This window comes from Panthera leo, chromosome C2, assembly GCF_018350215.1.
Source record: "Panthera leo isolate Ple1 chromosome C2, P.leo_Ple1_pat1.1, whole genome shotgun sequence".
Taxonomy (NCBI): Eukaryota; Metazoa; Chordata; class Mammalia; order Carnivora; family Felidae; genus Panthera; species Panthera leo.
In genome coordinates this window covers 74950872-74970413 of record NC_056687.1, presented here as the reverse complement: position 1 = coordinate 74970413, position 19542 = coordinate 74950872, and the positions used below count along the sequence as shown (strand labels likewise).

Genomic DNA, 19542 nt, shown 5'->3' with positions numbered 1-19542 from the left:
TGATAGAATCCTAAAATGGTGAGACCTAAAAAAGTAGGGTATAACCTCCACCATGTATATAGCTGAGGAAAGTGAGCCCAAGGAAAACAGAGTCCTCGGGCTCATATGAGTGAACCAGCAGTTGTTACCAGCCCTGTCCCGATGGTCCCATGCTGCCTCCTGTTCTCTTCAATCTCTGTACCCCCTCCCCCTCCCATCTGTCCCTTGCCAACTTTCCCTAACTTTTAATAATAAAAACAGCAACAGCAATATCAATGATAACAAGAACTAACATTTTACTAAGTGCCTACTATGTACCAGAAATATAAGTATTCAAAGTGATTGTTTCATTTAATTCGCTCAACTCTAACACCAACACACACCCACGTGCCCACACACATACACACCTTCTACAGATGAGGAAACTGATTATAACAGCACCAAGTAACACAAACAGGAGAGGTAAGGGGGAGGTTTTCAATCTGACTAGATAAGTTCTCCCTCCCAAAAGGCCTCAGAGAGTTCTGTGTTTTTCCTGCGAACACTTGGATGGTTTATGACGATATATCCGGGTGACTGTGCGTAGATGTCGCCCCAGTGGAAGGAACGACATGCGAGAAGGGCTGTATTCACTGATGTGTGACTTAAGCCAGAAAGTGTATGAATGGCTTGCACGTATCAAATCAGATATTCTATTAAGGAAAGATTTCTCAAAACCCAGAAACTAGAAATTCTATCTGCTGGCTTCACATTACATACCTTTATCAAATGACTAAGGTAAAAGCTTAGGACACTCTACTTTTCTATTGAGACTCAGCAGAATAGTCAGATCTTTATTGTCTTGGTGTCTATGGTCATGCTTTTGCTCAAAGGCCCAGAGTTCACCAGAAAGACAGTTACTCTCCCCCAGGCCTCGGCAGCCAGGCAAGTTGCTGGTCACTCTTCACATCTTTGGGATATAAATTAGTTTGTGAAAAAACACACCTAGGTACTCACTTTTTAAAAAGGCAGAAAACCAGAAACAAAACAAAGTCCTAGTAGCCTGGTCTCCAGCTCAAAGTATCTCCATTCATCTAACTTTTCATTTTTAGATCCTGTTTCCTAACTCTTTACATATCTATTGTCTTTCATTTCTCATCAAGGACTTCATAACTCAAAATTTGTAGGATCTAAAACCAGATAACGAGCCGATATTAGATTTAATATTGTTGAGCCACTGAAATGGAATAGGAATGAAAGCTCCCTTTCAGTTAGGCTTATGTAAAGGCCCCACGTCTGCCTTTCTGACTTGTGCCCAGTGCTCACTGTGTGGACATCGAGAACTCATCTCCCTTCTCAACACTTGTGTTTGACTTTCATTCCCAGCTGTGACACTACTTTGGAAAGTGCCTTATGCTAAGGAAATATCGCACATGTGGCAGAATTTCATTTTATGAGGAGCCAGAAGCTCTGACTCTGTCACAAAACCAAACTCTGATTTGGAACAAGCTCCCTGGATCTTAGTTTTTTTCCCTGGAGATGAAGGATGAAACTTGAGACTAGGCAGTTTCAACAGTGCAGTAGAGTTGACAGGCTGACACAGTGTACCGTAACAATGCCCAGCCCCCAGCCCCATCTCTACAAAGCTAATTCCATAGTCAAGTTTTCAAAAACATACAGAAAATACAGTGAGACATCGTTTTTGGGGTTGCCTCCTGATTTTCAGGCTGATGATTCTTAAGCAAAGTAGCCAAACGTTTTCTAGAAAGATACTGTGGGGGCTGAGACTTGCAGGGACTGTGGAGTTATAAGTAATATTCAGCAAAATTCTATTTCAGAATGCACTGCTATCTCATTTAGAAGACTGATTATTTTGGGGCACCTGGATGGCTCAGTCAGCTGCGTCTGAATCTTGATTTCAACTCAGGTCATGATCTAGTATTTCATGAGATCAAGACCCATGTTGCCTTATTGGAATTCTCTCTCTCCCCCTCTCTCTTCCCCTTCCCTGCTCATGCTCACTTGCTCTCTCTCAAAATAAATAAACTTAAAAAAGAAGACTATTTTTTAAAAAGGAAGACTTTAAATCGCTACAAGATGGGGCGCCTGGGTGGCTCAGTCGGTTAAGCATCTGACTTCAGCTCAGGTCATGATCTCACAGTCTGCGACTTCAAGCCCCATGTCGGGCTCTGTGCTGACAGCTCGGAGCCTGGAGTTTGCTTCAGATTCTGTGTCTCCCTCTCTTTCTGACCGTCCCCTGTTCATGCTCTGTCTCTGTCTCAAAAATAAGTTAAAACATTTAAAAAAATTTAAATAGCTATGAGATGAACAATGATGGAAAGGTATGCTGTCATCATTAATCCATCAAAGCATTCTTTCCCACCATACTCAGATACAGCCTCGGAGTCCTTCTGAACACTGTATGCGGGTCAGCCTTCAGTCGATAAATCCGGGTTTGCAAAGACATTTACATCTACCTGCTATTTCTGAAGATCTCCTCCTGAGTTCTCACATTTAGTAAGCCCTTGTTTTTTTTGCTTTATGACTTAAGTTTCACAAAGCTACTCCTTGCTGTCAGTGGAAAACCCATAGGCTTTGCTTCTTGTGCACCATAAGCTTAATAGAACCCAAATGTGATTTTAGCTCTTACCTGTCGCAAATCATACACACTTAAGACAATGGAGATAATAGACAAGATGATGATGGCCACAGAGTATTCTATGTAACCTTGAGACAGCCACAAAGTTAGGGTAAAGGCTTGGAACACGTAGAATGGATTTAAAACCTGCAAGTACAAAAACAGCATGTGTGTCACTTGCATGGATCACATCATTTCAAAGAAATTGAAGAAGAAACAAAGAAATGGAGAAAATTTCCATGCTTATGGATTAGAAGAGCAAATATTGTTAAAATGTCTAAACTACCCAAAGCAATCTGTACATCCAATGCAATCCCTATCAACATACCACCAGCATTTTGTCACAAAGCAAGAACAAACAATTCTAAAATTTGTGTGGAACCACCAAAACCCTCAGTATCAAAAAGTCATGTTGAAAAAGAAAAGTAAAACAATTCCAGACTTCAAGCTATATTACAAAGCTGTAATCATCAAGACAGTATGGTACTGGCACAAAAACAGACACATAGATCAATGGATCAGAATAGAGAACCCAGAAATGGACCCACAACTATAGGGTAGCTAATCTTCAACAAATCAGGAAAGACTATCCAATGGAAAGAAGACAATCTCTCCAGCAAATGGTGTTGGGAAAATTGGATGGCAATAAGCAAAAGAATGAAACTGGACCACTTTTTTACACCATACACAAAAATAAATTCAAAATGGATGAAAAGCCTAACTGTGAGACAGGAAACCATCAAAATGCTAGAGGAGAACATAGGCAGCAACTTCTTTGATCTTGGCCACAGCAACTTCTTACCAGATACATCTCCAGAAGCAAGGGACATGAAAGCAAAAAAGAACTATTGGCACTTCATCAAGAAAAAAAGCTTCTGTACACCAAGGGAAATAATCAACAAAACTAAAAAGACAACCTACAGAATGGGAGAAGATATTTGCAAATGACATATAAGACAAAGGGCTAGTATCCAAAGTCTATAAATAACTTATCAAACTCAACCTCCCAAAAATAATCCAGTGAAGAAATGGGCAGAAGACATGAACAGACATTTCTCCAAAGAAGGCATTCAAATGGCTAACAGACACGTGAAAAAAATGCTCAACATCACTCATCATCAGGGAAATACAAATCAAAACCACTGCCAGATACCAGGTACCACCTCACACCTGTCAGAACGGCTAAAATTAACAACTCAGGAAACAATGGATGCTAGCAAGGATACAGAGAAGGGGGAACCCTCTTACACTGTTGATGGGAATGCAAACTGGTACAGACACTCTATAAAACAGCATAGAAGCTCCTCAAAAAGTTAAAAATGGAACTATCCTATGATCTAGCAATTGTACTACCAGGTATTCATTCAAAGGATACAAAAAAAATACTGATTTGAAGGGGCACATGCACCCCAATATTTATGCAGCACTATTAACAATAGCCAAATTATATAAATAACCCAAATGTCCATTGACTGATGAATGGATAAAGAACATGGGAGGTCTATGTATATAATGGAACATTACTCAGCCACCAAAAAAGAATGAAATCTTGTCATTCGCAACAACGTGGATGGAACTAGAGTGTATTATACTAAGCAAATAAGTATATGCTTAGAAAGACAAATACCATATGATTTTACTCATATGTGGAATTTAAGAAAGAAAACAGAGGAACACAGGGGAAGTGAAGGAAAAATAAAATAAAAACAGAGAGGGAGGCAAACCATGAGAGACTTAACTATAGAGAACAAATGGAGGGTTGCTGAAGGGAGGTATATGGGGGGTTGGGTCGAATGGGTGAAGGGCATCAAGGAGGGCATTTGTGACGAGCGCTGGGTGTTGTATGTAAATGATAAATCACTACATTCTGCTTCTGAAACCAATAACGCAGGACATGTTAACTAACTTGAACTTAAATAAAATCTTGGAAGAAAAAACAGATGATGTCATTTTATCGACTTTTTAAATCATTTTTTACAACACACAATGATCTCTAATATTTATGAATTCACTTAGAACTCAGTTTCAGTGGAGTCAGTGTCAAGCACATAGCATGTGCTATGGTGGAAGCAAAATTATTTTAAGCACTCAGAGCCTGTCAAAAATTGATTATTCTTATTTATTTTGAATTTTGAAAAATGTTTTATCAATATCAAAATCTAACGATTTACCTTTCTAAACATTATTTACCTACAATGGAGAATTCAGTCTCTTAAAACACACTTCATCTCTGACCTTTTTTTTTTTTTTAACATTTATTTATTTTTGAGACAGAGAGAGACAGACAGAGCATGAACAAGGGAGGGGCAGAGAGAGAGGGAGACACAATCCAAAGCAGGCTCCAGGCTCCGAGCCATCAGCCCAGAGCCCAACGCGGGGCTCGAACTCACGGACCGCGAGATTGTGACCCGAGCCGAAGTCGGACGCTCAACTGACTGAGCCACCCAGGCGCCCCAGATCTCTGACCGTTTTTATTGCAGTTTCTTCTTCCCATACTCACATGCTGCAGATTGAGTCAAGTTGTGTGATGAAAATAGAAGACTGCATTTTTATCCAGATTGTTGAAAAATAACATATTCGTCACATCACAGGTTTTTAGCAAGATGCTCTGAGCATCAGGCACATCAGCATGGGCCCCTCCTTTGAACGGGATGGGGGGGTGGGAGTCATCTTACCCAAAACTGCAGTGAAATTCATGGGAAGAATGTATCACAAGCCCAAAGCTGGCCATCCATGCACATATATTTTGGTCTCTTTATTATACCTTTCACTTTTTTTATTCCCTCAATTGTCCCCATTTTGGTCCTGCTGGCCCCACTGTTAATAATGATAGCAGAGAGGGCAAACCTGAGAAGGTAGATGTAGTCATCTGATGTACAGACCTAGTGTGAATGAAAAAACCCATCTGACCAAAACAAGGATTATTTTCTTGGTGAAGTGCTCTTTACAATGATTATGAATTAGATGAAATATTACCTAAAACTGGTGCCACTCTGTTACCTCTACTTTCTATATTCTCTAATATATTAAACTTCTACTTTAGTCCTCACAGTGAACTGACATCCAGTTAGTAAGTTAATAGGCTGCATTTTAAGAGTTTCTTAAACACTTGGATATATTTTGTGCATTAACAAAGCTTTTTGTTCTTTAATGTTTCTTATTATTTCCATTGCAACATGCTTTTCTTACAAAATATAGCTCTTCTCTTTGCTTGGCATAAAATGCTCTAATTGTAGATGATACACTAATGATAATACGATTTTGAGTTTATATAAACTCAGTAGAAAATGTGGTTAAATACTTCTTGTATAAGAAACAACACCATCATAATTAATTTAACTCCCTTATTCAATATTCTTTTGAAACCAAAATACAAAGTAGTATTACTTGCTTTTTTCCTACTGAAGGCTTAGTAAGTAGATGGAGAAAATACTACCACTCCTTTCAAAATAACCAAATTGACACCTGGGAGAATCTTTGACAAACTGAAAATGTATTTGAACAGGAAGTTTAAACAGCAGCTGGCTTTTTGATAGTGGAGGAAACTGCATATGTGGGGAGCATGGGGTATGTGGGAAATCTCAGTACCTGCCAATCAATTTTTCTGCGAACTGAAGACTGCTCTAAATAAAAGTCTAATTATCTTTTAACATGTGACCATGCTAAACAAAGTGACCACTGTTGTGGATTAGAAATAGACTAGAAATGTGCAGTATGGAGTGGAGGTTAGCACAATCAGCTCACTGGGCTCCACCTAAGGAATGGAGAGTGGTGGGCTAGGGACTCATGCTACAGGGAATATGATTGACAGTGTGCCACAGCGGCAGGGGACAAAACCAGCCTTGCTCTCTGACCCAGGAACAGAGGCCAAGGAAAGTCACAACCAGCAGCTGTTCACTGGCAGAGGGCAAAATGGAAAAGAACAAAGTTCATGGTGCCACTGTGAACTTGGCCAAACCCAAGCTGGCTCAAGGCCTGAAGATGCTTGATCCTGGGGAGTAGAGCCCCACCCTACAGGAGTTGGTTCTGAACTGAGGGCCATGGGGACTACCAAGAGGCAAACTCAGAGCCATCCTACAGGGACAGTGGACACAGAGAAAAAGAGAGAAATGTAGACAAGGGAAGTACCACTTAAGGGCAGCTCACCAGAGCTGCCTCCATCACTACCAGAGCTTCCATCACCATCACAAAGAATAATAACTTCAATATTTGCAAATGACATATCAGATAAAGGGTTAGTATCCAAAATATGCAAAGAACTTATCAAACTCAACACCCAAAAAACAAATAATCCAGTGAAGAAATGGGCAAAAGACATGAGTAGACACTTCTCCAAAGAAGACATCCAGATGGCCAACTGACACATGAAAAAATGCTCCACATCACTCGTCATCAGGGAAATACAAATCAAAACCACAATGAGATACCACCTTACACCTGTCAGAATGGCTAACATTAACAACTCAGGCAACAACAGATGTTGGCAAGGAGAAAAAGGATCTCTTGCGTTACTGGGGGGAATGCAAGCTGGTGCAGCCACTCTGGAAAACTGTATGGAGGTTCCCCAAAAAACTAAAAATAGAACTACTCTATGACGCAGCAATTGCACTGTTAGGCATTTATCCAAAAGATACAAGTGTGCTTTTTATCCAAGGGATACAGGTGTGTTGTTTCGAAGGGACACATGCACCCCCATGTTGATAGCAGCACTATCAACCATAGCCAAAGTACGGAAAGAGCCAATGCCCATCAATGGATGGATAAAGAAGATGTGGTATATATATACAATGGAGTATTACTCAGCAATCAAAAAGAATGAAATCTTGACATTTCATCCGCGTGGATGGAATTATGCTAAATGAAATTAGTCAGAGAAAGGCAAAAATCATATGACTTCACTCATTTGAGGACATTAAGAGAAAAAACAGATGAACATAAAGGAAGGGAAACAAAAATAATATAAAAACAAGGAGGGGGACAAAACAAATGAGGGGGACTCATAACTATGGAGAACAAACTGAGCGTTGCTGGAGGGGTTGTGGGAAGGGGGTGGGCTAAATGGGTAAGGTGCATTAAGGAATCTACTGAAATCTTTGCTTCACCATATACTAATTTGGATAAAAATTTAGAAAAATAAAAAATAAAGTTAAATCAAAAAAAGAAGGAAAAAAATAACTTCAAAGCACACTAAGAAAATATTCTAAAAAATAAATAAATCCACTAACAAAGAAGTCATTCCCAAAAAAATTGACATAATAAAGCAACCAGAGAAAGACAAAACTAATATGTTTAAAATCATCAAAAAGAGAATAGGGGTAGGAGATGTTCCGGAAGATGTCATCGTAAGAGGACGTTGGGCTCACTGCATCCTGCTGATCACTTAGATTCCACCCACACCTGCCTAAATAACACAGAAAACCACCAGAAGACTAGCAGAATGGATTCTCCTGAGCCAAGCCTAGACGAGAGGCCCACGGAAGAGGGTAGGAAGGATGGAGAGGTGGTGCGCGCTACACGGACTGGTGGGAGGGAGCCGGCCAGAGGGGCGGCCAGCCGGCAAAACAGAGCTCCTGAGTCTGGCTTGCAAAAGCGGAGGGGCCAGATGGAGTGTGTTCTGACAGCAAACGTGACTTATGTGGAAGGTCATATGTTAACATCTCTGCTCAGAGAGCTCGAGGGCTGGAGGACAATGGGAGGGAGAATTGTTGAGCCTCGGACAACAGAGCTCAGCTTTGAGGGGAACAAAGGTGCTCACCAGCACCATATTCCTCGCCCACCCCCCAGCCAAAATCCCAAAGGGAATCATTTCCTGACAGGGAACTTCCTTGCACTGCGCACTCAACACTGTGCTTCTGTGGATCCATCCCCTCCGGCAGAGGGTCTCACTCCCTCCTGGTGCTGCAGGGCCCCTCCCGAAGCAGATCACCAAAGGAAAAGCGAGCTGAGCCTGCCCCTCCCACCCCTGTGCACCTTGCTGGTCCACCCCAGCTAATACGCCAGATCCCCAGCACCACAAGCCTGGCAGTGTGCAAGTAGCCCAGTCAGGCCACCCCACCCCATGGTGAATCCCCCCCCAGGTGAGGGGAAGAGAAGGTACACACCAGTCTGACTGTGGCCCCAGTGGTGGGCTGGGAGCAGACATCAGGTCTGACTGCAGCCCCACCCACCAATGCAAGTTATTCAAGACAGCACAGGGGAAGTGCCCTGCAGTTCCCCACCACTGCAGAGACTATCCAAAATGATGAAACGGAAGAATTCCCTTCAAAAGAAACTCTGGGAAATAGCGACAGCTAACAAACTGATCAAAAACGATTTAAACAATATAACAGAAAGTGAATTTAGAGTAATCGTCATAAAATTAATCGCTGGGCTTGAAAACAGTATAGAAGACAGCAGAGAATCTATTGCTACAGAGATCAAGGGACTAAGGAACAGCCAGGAGGAGATAAAAAATGCTATTAATCAGCTGCAAAATAAAATAGAGGTGACTACAGCTCTGATTGAAGAGACAGAGGAGAGAATAGGGAAATAGAAGATAAAATTATGGAAAAAGAAGAAGCTGAGAAAAAGAGAGATAAAAAAATCCAGGAGTATTAGGGGGTAATTAGAGAACTAAATGATGCACTGAAGAGAAATCATCTACATATAATTGGTATTCCAGAGGAGGAAGAGAGAGGGAAAGGTGCTGAAGGTGTACTTGAAGAAATCATAGCTGAGAATTTCCCTGATCTTGGGAAGGAAAAAGGGATTGAAATCCTAGACGCACAGAGAACTCCCTTCAGATGTAACTTGAATCGATCTTCTGCACAACATATCATAGTGAAACTGGCAAAATATAAGGATAAAGAGAAATTTCTGAAAGCAGCTAGGGATAAACGTGCTCTAACATATAAAAGGAGACTAAGACTCGTGATGGATCTCTCTAGTGAAACTTGGCAGGCCAGAAAGGAAAGGCAGGAAATCTTCAATGTGATGAACAGAAAAAATATGAAGCCGAGAATCCTTTATCCAGCAAGTCTGTCATTTAGAATAGAAGGAGAGATAAAGGTCTTCCCAAACGAACAAAAACTGAGGGAATTCAACACCACTGAACCAGCCCTACAAGAGATACTAAGGGGGATCCTTTGAGGCAATGTCCAGAGGCATCGCTACAAGCATGAAAACTACAGACATTGCAATGACTCTAAACCCATATCTTTCTACAATAATACTGAATGTAAATGGACTAAATGCGCCAACCAAAAGACATAGGGTATTAGAATGGATAAAAAAACAAGACCCATCTACTTGCTGTCTACAAGAGACTCATTTTAGACCTGAGGACACCTTCAGATTGAAAGTGAGGGGATGGAGAACTATCTATCATGCAACTGGAAGTTAGAAGAAAGCTGGAGTAGCCATACTTATATCAAACTAGACGTTAAATTAAAAGTTGTAACAAGAGATGAAGAAAGGCATTATATAATAATTACAGGGTCTATCCATCAGGAAGAACCAACAATTATAAATGTCTATGTGCTGAATATGGGAGCCCCCAAATATATAAAACAATTACTCACAAACATAAGCAACCTTATTGACAAGAATGTGGTCATTGCAGGGGACTTTAATACCCCACTTACAACAATGGATAGATCATCTAGACACATGGTCAATAACCAAGGGCCCTGAATGATACATTGGATCAGATGGACTTGACAGATATATTTAAAACTCTGCATCCCAAAGCAACAGAATATACTTTCTTCTTGAGTGCACATGGAATATTCTCCAGCATAGATCACATACTGGGTCACAAAACAGCCTTTCATAAGTATACAAGAATTGAGATCATACCATACATATTTTCGGACCACAATGCTATGAAGCTTGAAATCACCACAGGAAAAATTCTGGAAAACTTCCAAAAGCATGGAGGTTAAAGAACACCTTACTAAAGAATGAATGGGTCAACCAGGCAATTAGAGAAGAAATTAAAAAATATATGGAAACAAACGAAAATGAAAATACAACAGTCCAAATGCTTTGGATTGCAGCGAAGGCAGTCCTGAGAGGAAAATACATTGCAATCCAGGCCTATCTCAAGAAACAAGAAAAATCCCAAATACAAAATCTAACAGCACACTTAAAGGAAATAGAAGCAGAACAGCAAAGACACTCTAAACCCAGCAAAAGAAGAGAAATAATAAAGATCAGAGCAGAAATAAACAATATAGAATCTAAAAAAACTGTAGAGCAGATCAACGAAATTAAGTGTTGGCTTTTTGAAAAAATAAACAAAATTGATAAACCTCTAGCCAGGCTTCTTGAAAAGGAAAGGGAGATGACCCAAGTAGATAAAATCATGAATGAAGATGGAATGATTACAACTTATCGCTCAGAAACACAAGCAATTATCAAGGAATACTATGAAAAATTATATGCCAACAAACTGGACAACCTGGAAGAAATGGACAAATTCCTAAACACGCACACACTTTCAAATCTCAATCAGGAGGAAATAGCTTGAACAGACCCATAACCAGAGAAGAAATTGAATCAGTTATCAATAATCTCCAAACAAATAAGAGTCCAGGACCAGATGGCTTCCCAGGGGAGTTCTACCAGACGTTTAAAGCAGAGATAATACCTCTACTTCTCAAGCTATTCCAAAAAATAGAAAGGGAAGGAGAACTTCCGGACTCATTCTATGAAGCCAGTATTACTTTGATTCCTAAACCAGAAAGAGACCCAGTAAAAAAAGAGAACTACAGGCCAATATCCCTAATGAATATGGGTGCAAAAATTCTCAAGATACTAGCAAATCCAATTCAACAGCATATAAAAAGAATTATTCACCATGATCAAGTGGGATTCATTCCTGGGCTGCAGGGCTGGTTCAACATTCACAAATCAATCAACGTGATACATCACATTAATAAAAGAAAAGATAAGAACCATAGTATCCTGTCAATTGATGCAGAAAAAGCATTTGACAAAATTCAGTATCCTTTCTTTCTTTTATAAATTTTTTTTAACGTTTATTTATTTTTGAGAGAGACAAAGCATGAACGGGGGAGGGTCAGAGAGAGGGAGACACAGAATCTGAGACAGGCTCCAGGCTCTGGGCTGTCAGCACAGAGCCCGACGGGGGTTCGAACTCACGGACCGCGAGATCATGACCTGAGCCGAAGTCAGCCGCTTAACCGACGGAGCCACCCAGGTGCCCCTCAGCATCCTTTCTTAATAAAAACCCTCGAGAAAGTCGGGATAGAAGGATTATACTTAAATATCATAAAAGCCATTTATGAAGAGCCCACATCTAACATCATCCTCAATGGGGAAAAACTGAGAGCTTTTTCCCTGAGATCAGGAACACGGCAGGGATGTCCACTCTCACCACTGTTGTTTTAACATAGTGTTGGAAGTGCTAGCATCAGCAGACAACAAAAGGAAATCAAAGGCATCAAAACTGGCAAAGATGAAGTTAAGCTTTCACTTTTTGCAGATGACATGATATTATACATGGAAAATCCAATAGACTCCACCAAAAGTCTGCTAGAACTGATACATGAATTCAGCAAAGTCGCAGGATACAAAATCAATGTACAGAAATCAGTTGCATTCTTATACACGAATAATGAAGCAACAGAAAGACAAAGAAACTGATCCCATTCACAACTGCACCAAGAAGCATAAAATACCTAGGAATAAATCTAACCAAAGATGTAAAAGATCTGTATGCTGAAAACTACAGAAAGCTTATGAAGGAAATTGAAGATATAAAGAAATGGAAAAATATTTCATGCTCCTGGGTTGGAAGAATAAATATTGTCAAAATGTCAATACTACCCAAAGCTATCTACACATTCAATGCAATTCCAATCAAAATTGCACCAGCATTCTTCTCGAAGCTAGAACAAGCAATCTTAAAATTCATATGGAACCACAAAAGGCCCCGAATAACCAAAGTAATTTTGAAGAAGAAGACCAAAGCAGGAGGCATCACAATCCCAGACTTTAGCCTCTACTACAAAGCTGTTATCAAGACAGCATGGTATTGGCACAAAACAGACCCATAGACCAATAGAATAGAATAGAAATCCCAGAACTAGACCCACAAACGTATGGCCTACTAATCTTTGACAAAGCAGGAAAGAACATCCAATGGAAAAAAGGCAGTTTCTTTAACAATTGATGCTGGGAGAACTGGACAGCAACATGCAGAAGGTTGAAACTAGACCACTTTCTCACACCATTCACAAAAATAAACTCAAAATGGATAAAGGACCTGAATGTGAGACAGGAAACCATCAAAACCCTAGAGGAGAAAGAAGGAAAAGACTTCTCTGACCTCAGCCATTGCAAATTCTTACTTGACATATCCCCAAAGGCAAAGGAATTAAAAGCAAGAACGAACTACTGGGACCTCATGAAGATAAAAAGCTTCTGCACAGCAAAGGAAACAATCAACAAAACTAAAAGGCAACCAGCAGAATGGGAAAAGATATTTGCAAATGACATATGGGACCAAGGGCTAGTATCCAAAATCTGTAAAGAGCTCACCGAACTCCACACCCGAAAAAAAATTTCCCAGTGAAGAAATGGACAGAAAACATGAATAGACACTTCTCTAAAGAAGACATCCGGATGGCCAACAGGCACATGAAAAGATGCTCAACGTTGCTCCTCATCAGGGAAATACAAATCAAAACCACACTCAGATATCACCTCACACCAGTCAGAGTGGCCAAAATGAACAAATCAGGACACTATAGATGCTGGAAAAGATGTGGAGAAATGGGAACCCTCTTGCTCTGTTGGTTGGAATGCAAACTGGTGCAGCCGCTCTGGAGAACAGTGTTGAGGTTCCTCAGAAAATTAAAAATAGACCTACCCTATGACCCAGCAGTAGCATATATAGGAATTTACCCAAGGGATACAGGAGTACTGATGCATAGGGGCACTTGTACCCCAATGTTTCTAGCAGCACTGTCAACAATAGCCAAATTATGGAAAGAGCCTAAATGTCCATCAACTGATGAATGGATAAAGAAATTGTGGTTTATATACACAATGGAGTACTACGTGGCAATGAGAAAGTATGAAACATGGCCCTTTGTAGCAACATGGATGGAATTGGAGAGAGTGATGTTAAGTGGAATAAGCCATACAGAGAAAGACAGATACCATATTTTCACTCTTATGTGGATCCTGAGAAACTTAACAGAAACCCATGAAGGAGGGGAAGGGAAAAAAAAAAGAGGTTAGAGTGGAAGAGAGCCAAAGCATAAGAGACTGTTAAAAACTGAGAACAAACTGAGGGTTGATGGGGGGTGGGAGGGAGGGGAGGGTGGGTGATGGGTATTGAAGAGGGCATCTTTTGGGATGAGCACTGGGTGATGTATGGAAACCAATTTGACAATAAATCTCATATATTAAATAAATAAATAAATAAATAAACTTGATACAAAAAATAATAAATTCATCAAAAAGATCACGGAATTAATATTACCTCACCACCACCACCATTACAACCCCCATCAAAAACTTAAAATGAAAAAAACAGAAAATAATGAAACATGAATCTGTCTCTCACGGGTAGAGATTTTTTTAAATGGATTTTAATTTAAAACAAGTGGTTATTTAAAAAAGACCATTTAGAAATCTTGGAATAAAAATATATTTATTGAAATAAAAAAATAAAATAAAAGGAAAAAACATTCACAGACAGGAAAAGCATAAAGACAGAAGGGAAGAACAAAAAGAAGTTATATGAACCATAGATTTTGTTCATATCCAAGTATCCGTGTGTTGCCTAAAATTTCCTGAATACCAGGAAATAAAAATAAAGAAAAAAAATTGTTTTTTTTTCAAAGATAGATGAAACAGTTACCTGTTTAATAAGCAGCTTCCATATGGGCTGGATTTCTACCTCAATGGCATTGGGCCCACACACTAATCTTCTGTAAGAAAGTGATCACCAATTAAGTGCCAAATCTAAAACCTCATTGAAAGGGTGGGTGATGGGTATTGAAGAGGGCATCTTTTGGGATGAGCACTGGGTGTTTTATGGAAATCAGTCTGACAGTAAATTTCATATTTAAAAAAAATTAAAAAATAAAAATAAATAAAAATAAAACCACATTGATAAGTGAGTACAACCAGACTAGGCAAAAGTCACTTCTCTACCTTTAAGGCTCTTTGTGCCTTTAATCAAAAAATTAATGTGCACATCCTAAAATACTAACATAGTTTTAAAATGAAAGTGCATGATGGACAAAGTTGTTTTTCTAGTTAAAAATATATCTTAATGCAACTCAAGAATCAAAATGCAGTTAGAAAGGCATGTTATTTTTTAAAGAATTCAATCACATTCTGAGAACACCTAACAAGACACAGATATGACGATGTTTCTAGAATTCTTAGGCATTCTAGATTGCTCTTGATGTTCGAGATCATATATATCTTACCTTGGTCTCTTCAGCACCTAGGACAGGCCCTTAGTATATGTAAATAAACACATGAATGAATGAGCTAACAAACTAGAAGATGATATATGGTCTTCACATCTAACACTTTGTTAATCCACACATGAGTACATTCCAGTAAGAGGCCCTCATGTTTGTACAGCATCTGACAATCTACAGCGTTCTCACACAAGATTCTCTCGTTTGTCACAACGGTCTAAAGGAAAGGGCTAATATCTCCCATTTTGCCAATGGGAAAAACTATTCATTTTGTGTGTTCTGCCAAAGGTACCCATATCTAGTATTAATTGTGACAATGCAACTCTTAGCCTTTTATACGTATTATCTCCTGTAATCATCACATTACCTCTACGAGTTTTCATATTATCATTTTTATTATAAAGGAAAGTGAAGTTCAGATAAACTCAGTAACTCCCCCAGAGCCACAGAGCAGGAAAGAAGCGGATCCAGGTGTCACAACGTGGGCTCCACGACTCCACCTCACACTCCGTGAGCACTGATGGTGCAATGTGCATGACATGTCCTGAATCTAAGGTGTAACAGAGCTCAGCCCAAGTTTGTATGATTTCCAAGCCACGCCTTTCCTACTGCAATGATTTGCATGGATCCCAGAGGACGCAAACCAGGGTCTTCTGACTCCATGTGTGAAAACACTGAGGTGCAGAGATGCTGGGAGACAGGTCAAACAGCGTGTGCTGCTGGGTTTGCTGCCTGTTACTCAAGATTCCTTTCCTCTGGTACTCACAGGCATGCCCTTTTTTCCCAGTCAGGTGACAGATGTTGAGAATTAAGTTCGGCCCTGATGTATACCCAAGCTGACAGGGAACATCTCTTCCAAGCTCCACATTCAGTGATGTCACGTTGGTGGCTTGAAATCAGCAATAGCGGTTGTTTTTCCCACGATAGAATTTGGCAGACTCTCCCCATCCAAGCTTTTCTTCTTCCAGAGAGCTGGGTTACCAACAGGGTGACTGGTCTGGGGCCCACGTTAAGAGCTGCCTTGACCACCAGACATTTCTTCTACTTCAGTAGGGTAAACAAAGGAGGCAGGAGCAGGGCATTAAGTGAAAAGAAAATGAGGAAGTGCACAACTTAAAGACTGTCCTTATAAGATTATTGGATGGATGGGGGTAAGGTAGGTGTGGTTTTCCCTGTTTCTGTGAGATAAGAGAATTGCCTCAAGTCCCTGTGGACATATCTACGACAGGCAGAGAGAAAGTGGCATCCAGTTCATGAATAAGTGAAGATAGGAGCGGGGAAGCTCCTGGAATATTTTTCTTCCCAAGGCCTTCTGAAAATTTCTCTTCAGGATGTTGTCTCTCCTGATGTTCTGATTTGCTTTTTTGTTACCAAAAAGGTGACCACATAAATGTGTCCATTTTCCCTCTTTGCCTGGTTTCTGGGAATCCTGAAGAGAAAGTTGTATTTAGACTTTGTGGCTTTTTGTCATTGAGGAGTTCTCAGTATCCTCCTTCATTTCTCATGTTGCATCCTTGCTTTTCATGAAGGCAAACTCATCTCCAGTTAGGAATTTAATCAGATATCACTCAATCAATCAATCGCATTTGAGTTTTGAAAAAAAAAAAAATCCCTAGTCTTACATTAAAAAAAAAAAAGCCCTAGTCTTACATTAAAAAATGATGGGAAAAAATAATACAATAAAAAATAATAAATAAAAAATGATGGGGGTAGGGGGAGGAGATCTTCACATTCTATTCACTCTCTTTACTGTCCCCCTAGAAAAACCCATGAGTAAAACCTGCCTGTGTATTTGAAAGTAGATTATTTCCTCTATCCTTCGCATTTGGGAAACTAAACTCTTTGTCTTGCTCATTACATTGTCAAGTTCTTTACGGTGTGGACCAGCTTTAAATTTAATTATTTGTGATATTTAGTAAAGCTTGGCACTTGCTAAGGACAAATGTGAAGGGCAATCCTTCTTGTAGAAATGGTGTCCTAGGAGAAGTAAACTTGCATTAATCAACTACACCTCCTAACTTAGCTCAATCCTTCACGTGTCTGGTGCTTAATGCTATGAAACCAGTACGCTCTTAATGACTATGACGACATTTTGTGTTTCAACGTAATCAGCATTACATCTGAAATCTTATACAGTGATACCATCTCAAAGGCGTTTTGCAAACATTGTCAGAATCTGGATGATGCCTTGTTCATTTTTTCGTCATTTTTCATTCAGCAGAAAAGTTTAAAAACAACAGATCGGTAATTCTCAGAGTTGGTGCGCATAGGAATCGTTGGAGGGGGGGTTTGCTTAAAATGCAGTTTCTGCACTCACAGCTACCCTTAGTTCCTATTTACTAAATGAAAATTATGAGGGTGGAGCCCAAGAACCTGTATTTTATGTACCAGAATGCTTCTTAGCTGGAGAATTTGTGTTTCTGATAGACTGTGAGGAAGGTCGGGCAGGATAGGTCCTGAAAATGGGCAAGAAATGAAGGTAATTATTAGGATTCTGGGGAAGTCTTGCAATGGTTTACTTTCAGACTCACCAGCATTCACTATTTCAAATTACAGATGAGGGAAGCCGAGACTCAAAATCGCTATGGGTTAATAAGTAGCATAAGCATTTTTATGGTACTACTATACTATTATGTCCTAATCTCTGTGCATTTATAGATATCATTCTCACAATTGTACCACTATTCTTTCCCAATAGTCAGTGAATGTCTCTGGGGTAGTGAGTAAGCCTTATTTATCCTTAGATCTTTAGTGCTTGCAAAGTGCTTAGCATAGTAAAGGCATTCGGTCAGTAGATTAATGAATGCATTCATGTATTCATTCATTCCACAAATAACTGTTGAGCGTCCACCATGAATCAGGCACTGTTCTAGGTGTTAAGAATGACACAACTACCTGAGCAAACAAAATCTTCATCTCCAGGCTGTTTCTTCATAGGAAAATTAATCATAATATTGTCTTTCTGCCTCTCCAAGGATTTAGAGGATGACAAATCAGAAGTCTATGAAATGACTCAAGGCTTTTTAAGGAAAGAATGAAAACAACAACACAGACGAGACTGTTTTACAATCCTGAAAGAAAAGATCAAATATTTGCCTGCACTGTTCTTTTGGTCTCTTCTTTTTAATAAGTTTGCTTGTGATGAAAACAACTTAAAATTTGTCTCTGTTGCTGGTAAATAAACTGGAATTAAATGAAGCTGGTGAAGCATTATGCCTATAGCTCACTGATCATAAGCCATTTGATATTTCAATTTCTGCCGGCCGAGTTTACTCTCAGGAAGTATCACAAACCCTACCTGACCTCTTGCTCTTCACTTGTCAGGCCCAGTCCAAACGTGTGGTGGATATCATAGCAGGAGTTGCTGTCTTCCAGCAGCCTAGGGTGTGGTCAGGACAAGAAGCATACCTTAGTTCGTGGCACCCAACAATTCCGGTTCCTCCCTTATATCCTGATGAATGCTGAGAAAAAGACTTACCCGACTTTCTGAAACCTCTTCTCCAAGTAGTCCCAAACATACCTGATTTTCCGCACTTGGATATATCGCAGCTGCAATTACAAATGTGATAGAACAGATGTCATTCACCAAGTAAAGCCTGTCAGGGGAGGTGAGGGCTTCTTGGTAGGGGTCCCCACGCAGCTCTCACTTGCCTTGATACATTGTTGTAATTCCCAGCCCAGCAGCCTCACTTGCTTTGACACACTGTTGTAATTCCCAGCCCAGCAGCATGACATTCAGAACTTTCCTCCAATAAACATTTGCAGTATTCTTTTTTAGCAAAGACATGCCATAACATTGCGCTCAAAATTGCTTACTTTTAATTCGGGCTTCAATACCGCATGGTTAATGACAGAGTGGCGGTCAGCCACCAGGGGTTCTTCTGGGTTCTTGCTTATAGGAAACTTCAGTGTAGCTAAGTAGAGGCATATAACCTTCTTCCTCGTATATCTTTGGAATTCATCCTAGAGAAATCAATCCAGCCCATGAAATTCTCAAATATTTATTCAATAAGTCACTCAATCAACCAAATACCTACCTAGACCAGAGATTCTCAAAGTTTGGGCTACAGACAAGAGGATTAGCATTAGCTTGAAACTTGCTAAAAATGCAAATTCTCAGGCCTACCATAAGCCTACTAAATCAAAATTCTGGGGTGAGGTCAGCAGTCTGTTTTAAGGAGCCCTCCAACTAATTTGAGAACCACTATGCTAGAGAATAAAAAGACATACTTCACAGGAAAGTTTTTTTATGAAGAAAACAGCTTCTGGCTATCTTATGACATTTAAGGGTTTAAAATATCTACTTCCCCTCAAAATTTGTATTCTAAAAAAACTGAAAAATATCTAAAAATACATCCTTCTTGTGTTATGTCTATAAGAGTTGTAATACCAACAGCCACTACTCATGTAATGGCTAAGGAAACTGAAAATCAGCCTGACATAGTAGTCATTTCCCCAGAGTGACATGGAGGAAATGTCCTTCCTTCCTGAGTCAAA

General features: G+C 39.8%; 1 protein-coding gene across 6 annotated transcripts in view; it reads right to left on the bottom strand.

Moving 5' to 3' along the window:
* The window catches only part of LOC122229800 (probable cation-transporting ATPase 13A5), a 115233-nt gene that overhangs the window by 71512 nt on the left and 24179 nt on the right, over positions 1–19542 (bottom strand). For 2 of the 6 annotated variants that reach the window (XM_042955286.1, XM_042955287.1), the window contains exons 1-5: positions 18697–18810; positions 18524–18594; positions 18344–18424; positions 14472–14541; positions 2609–2743 (exon numbers count right to left, since the gene is read on the bottom strand). In XM_042955286.1, coding sequence (XP_042811220.1) covers positions 2609–2743; positions 14472–14541; positions 18344–18424; positions 18524–18594; positions 18697–18780 — 441 coding nt within the window. In that variant the 5' untranslated portion in view covers positions 18781–18810. Of the gene's footprint in view, positions 1–2608; positions 2744–14471; positions 14542–18343; positions 18425–18523; positions 18595–18696; positions 18811–18861; positions 19009–19542 lie in introns of those variants that run through there. The other 4 variants (XM_042955292.1, XM_042955289.1, XM_042955288.1 and 1 more) reach the window with 4 other exon arrangements.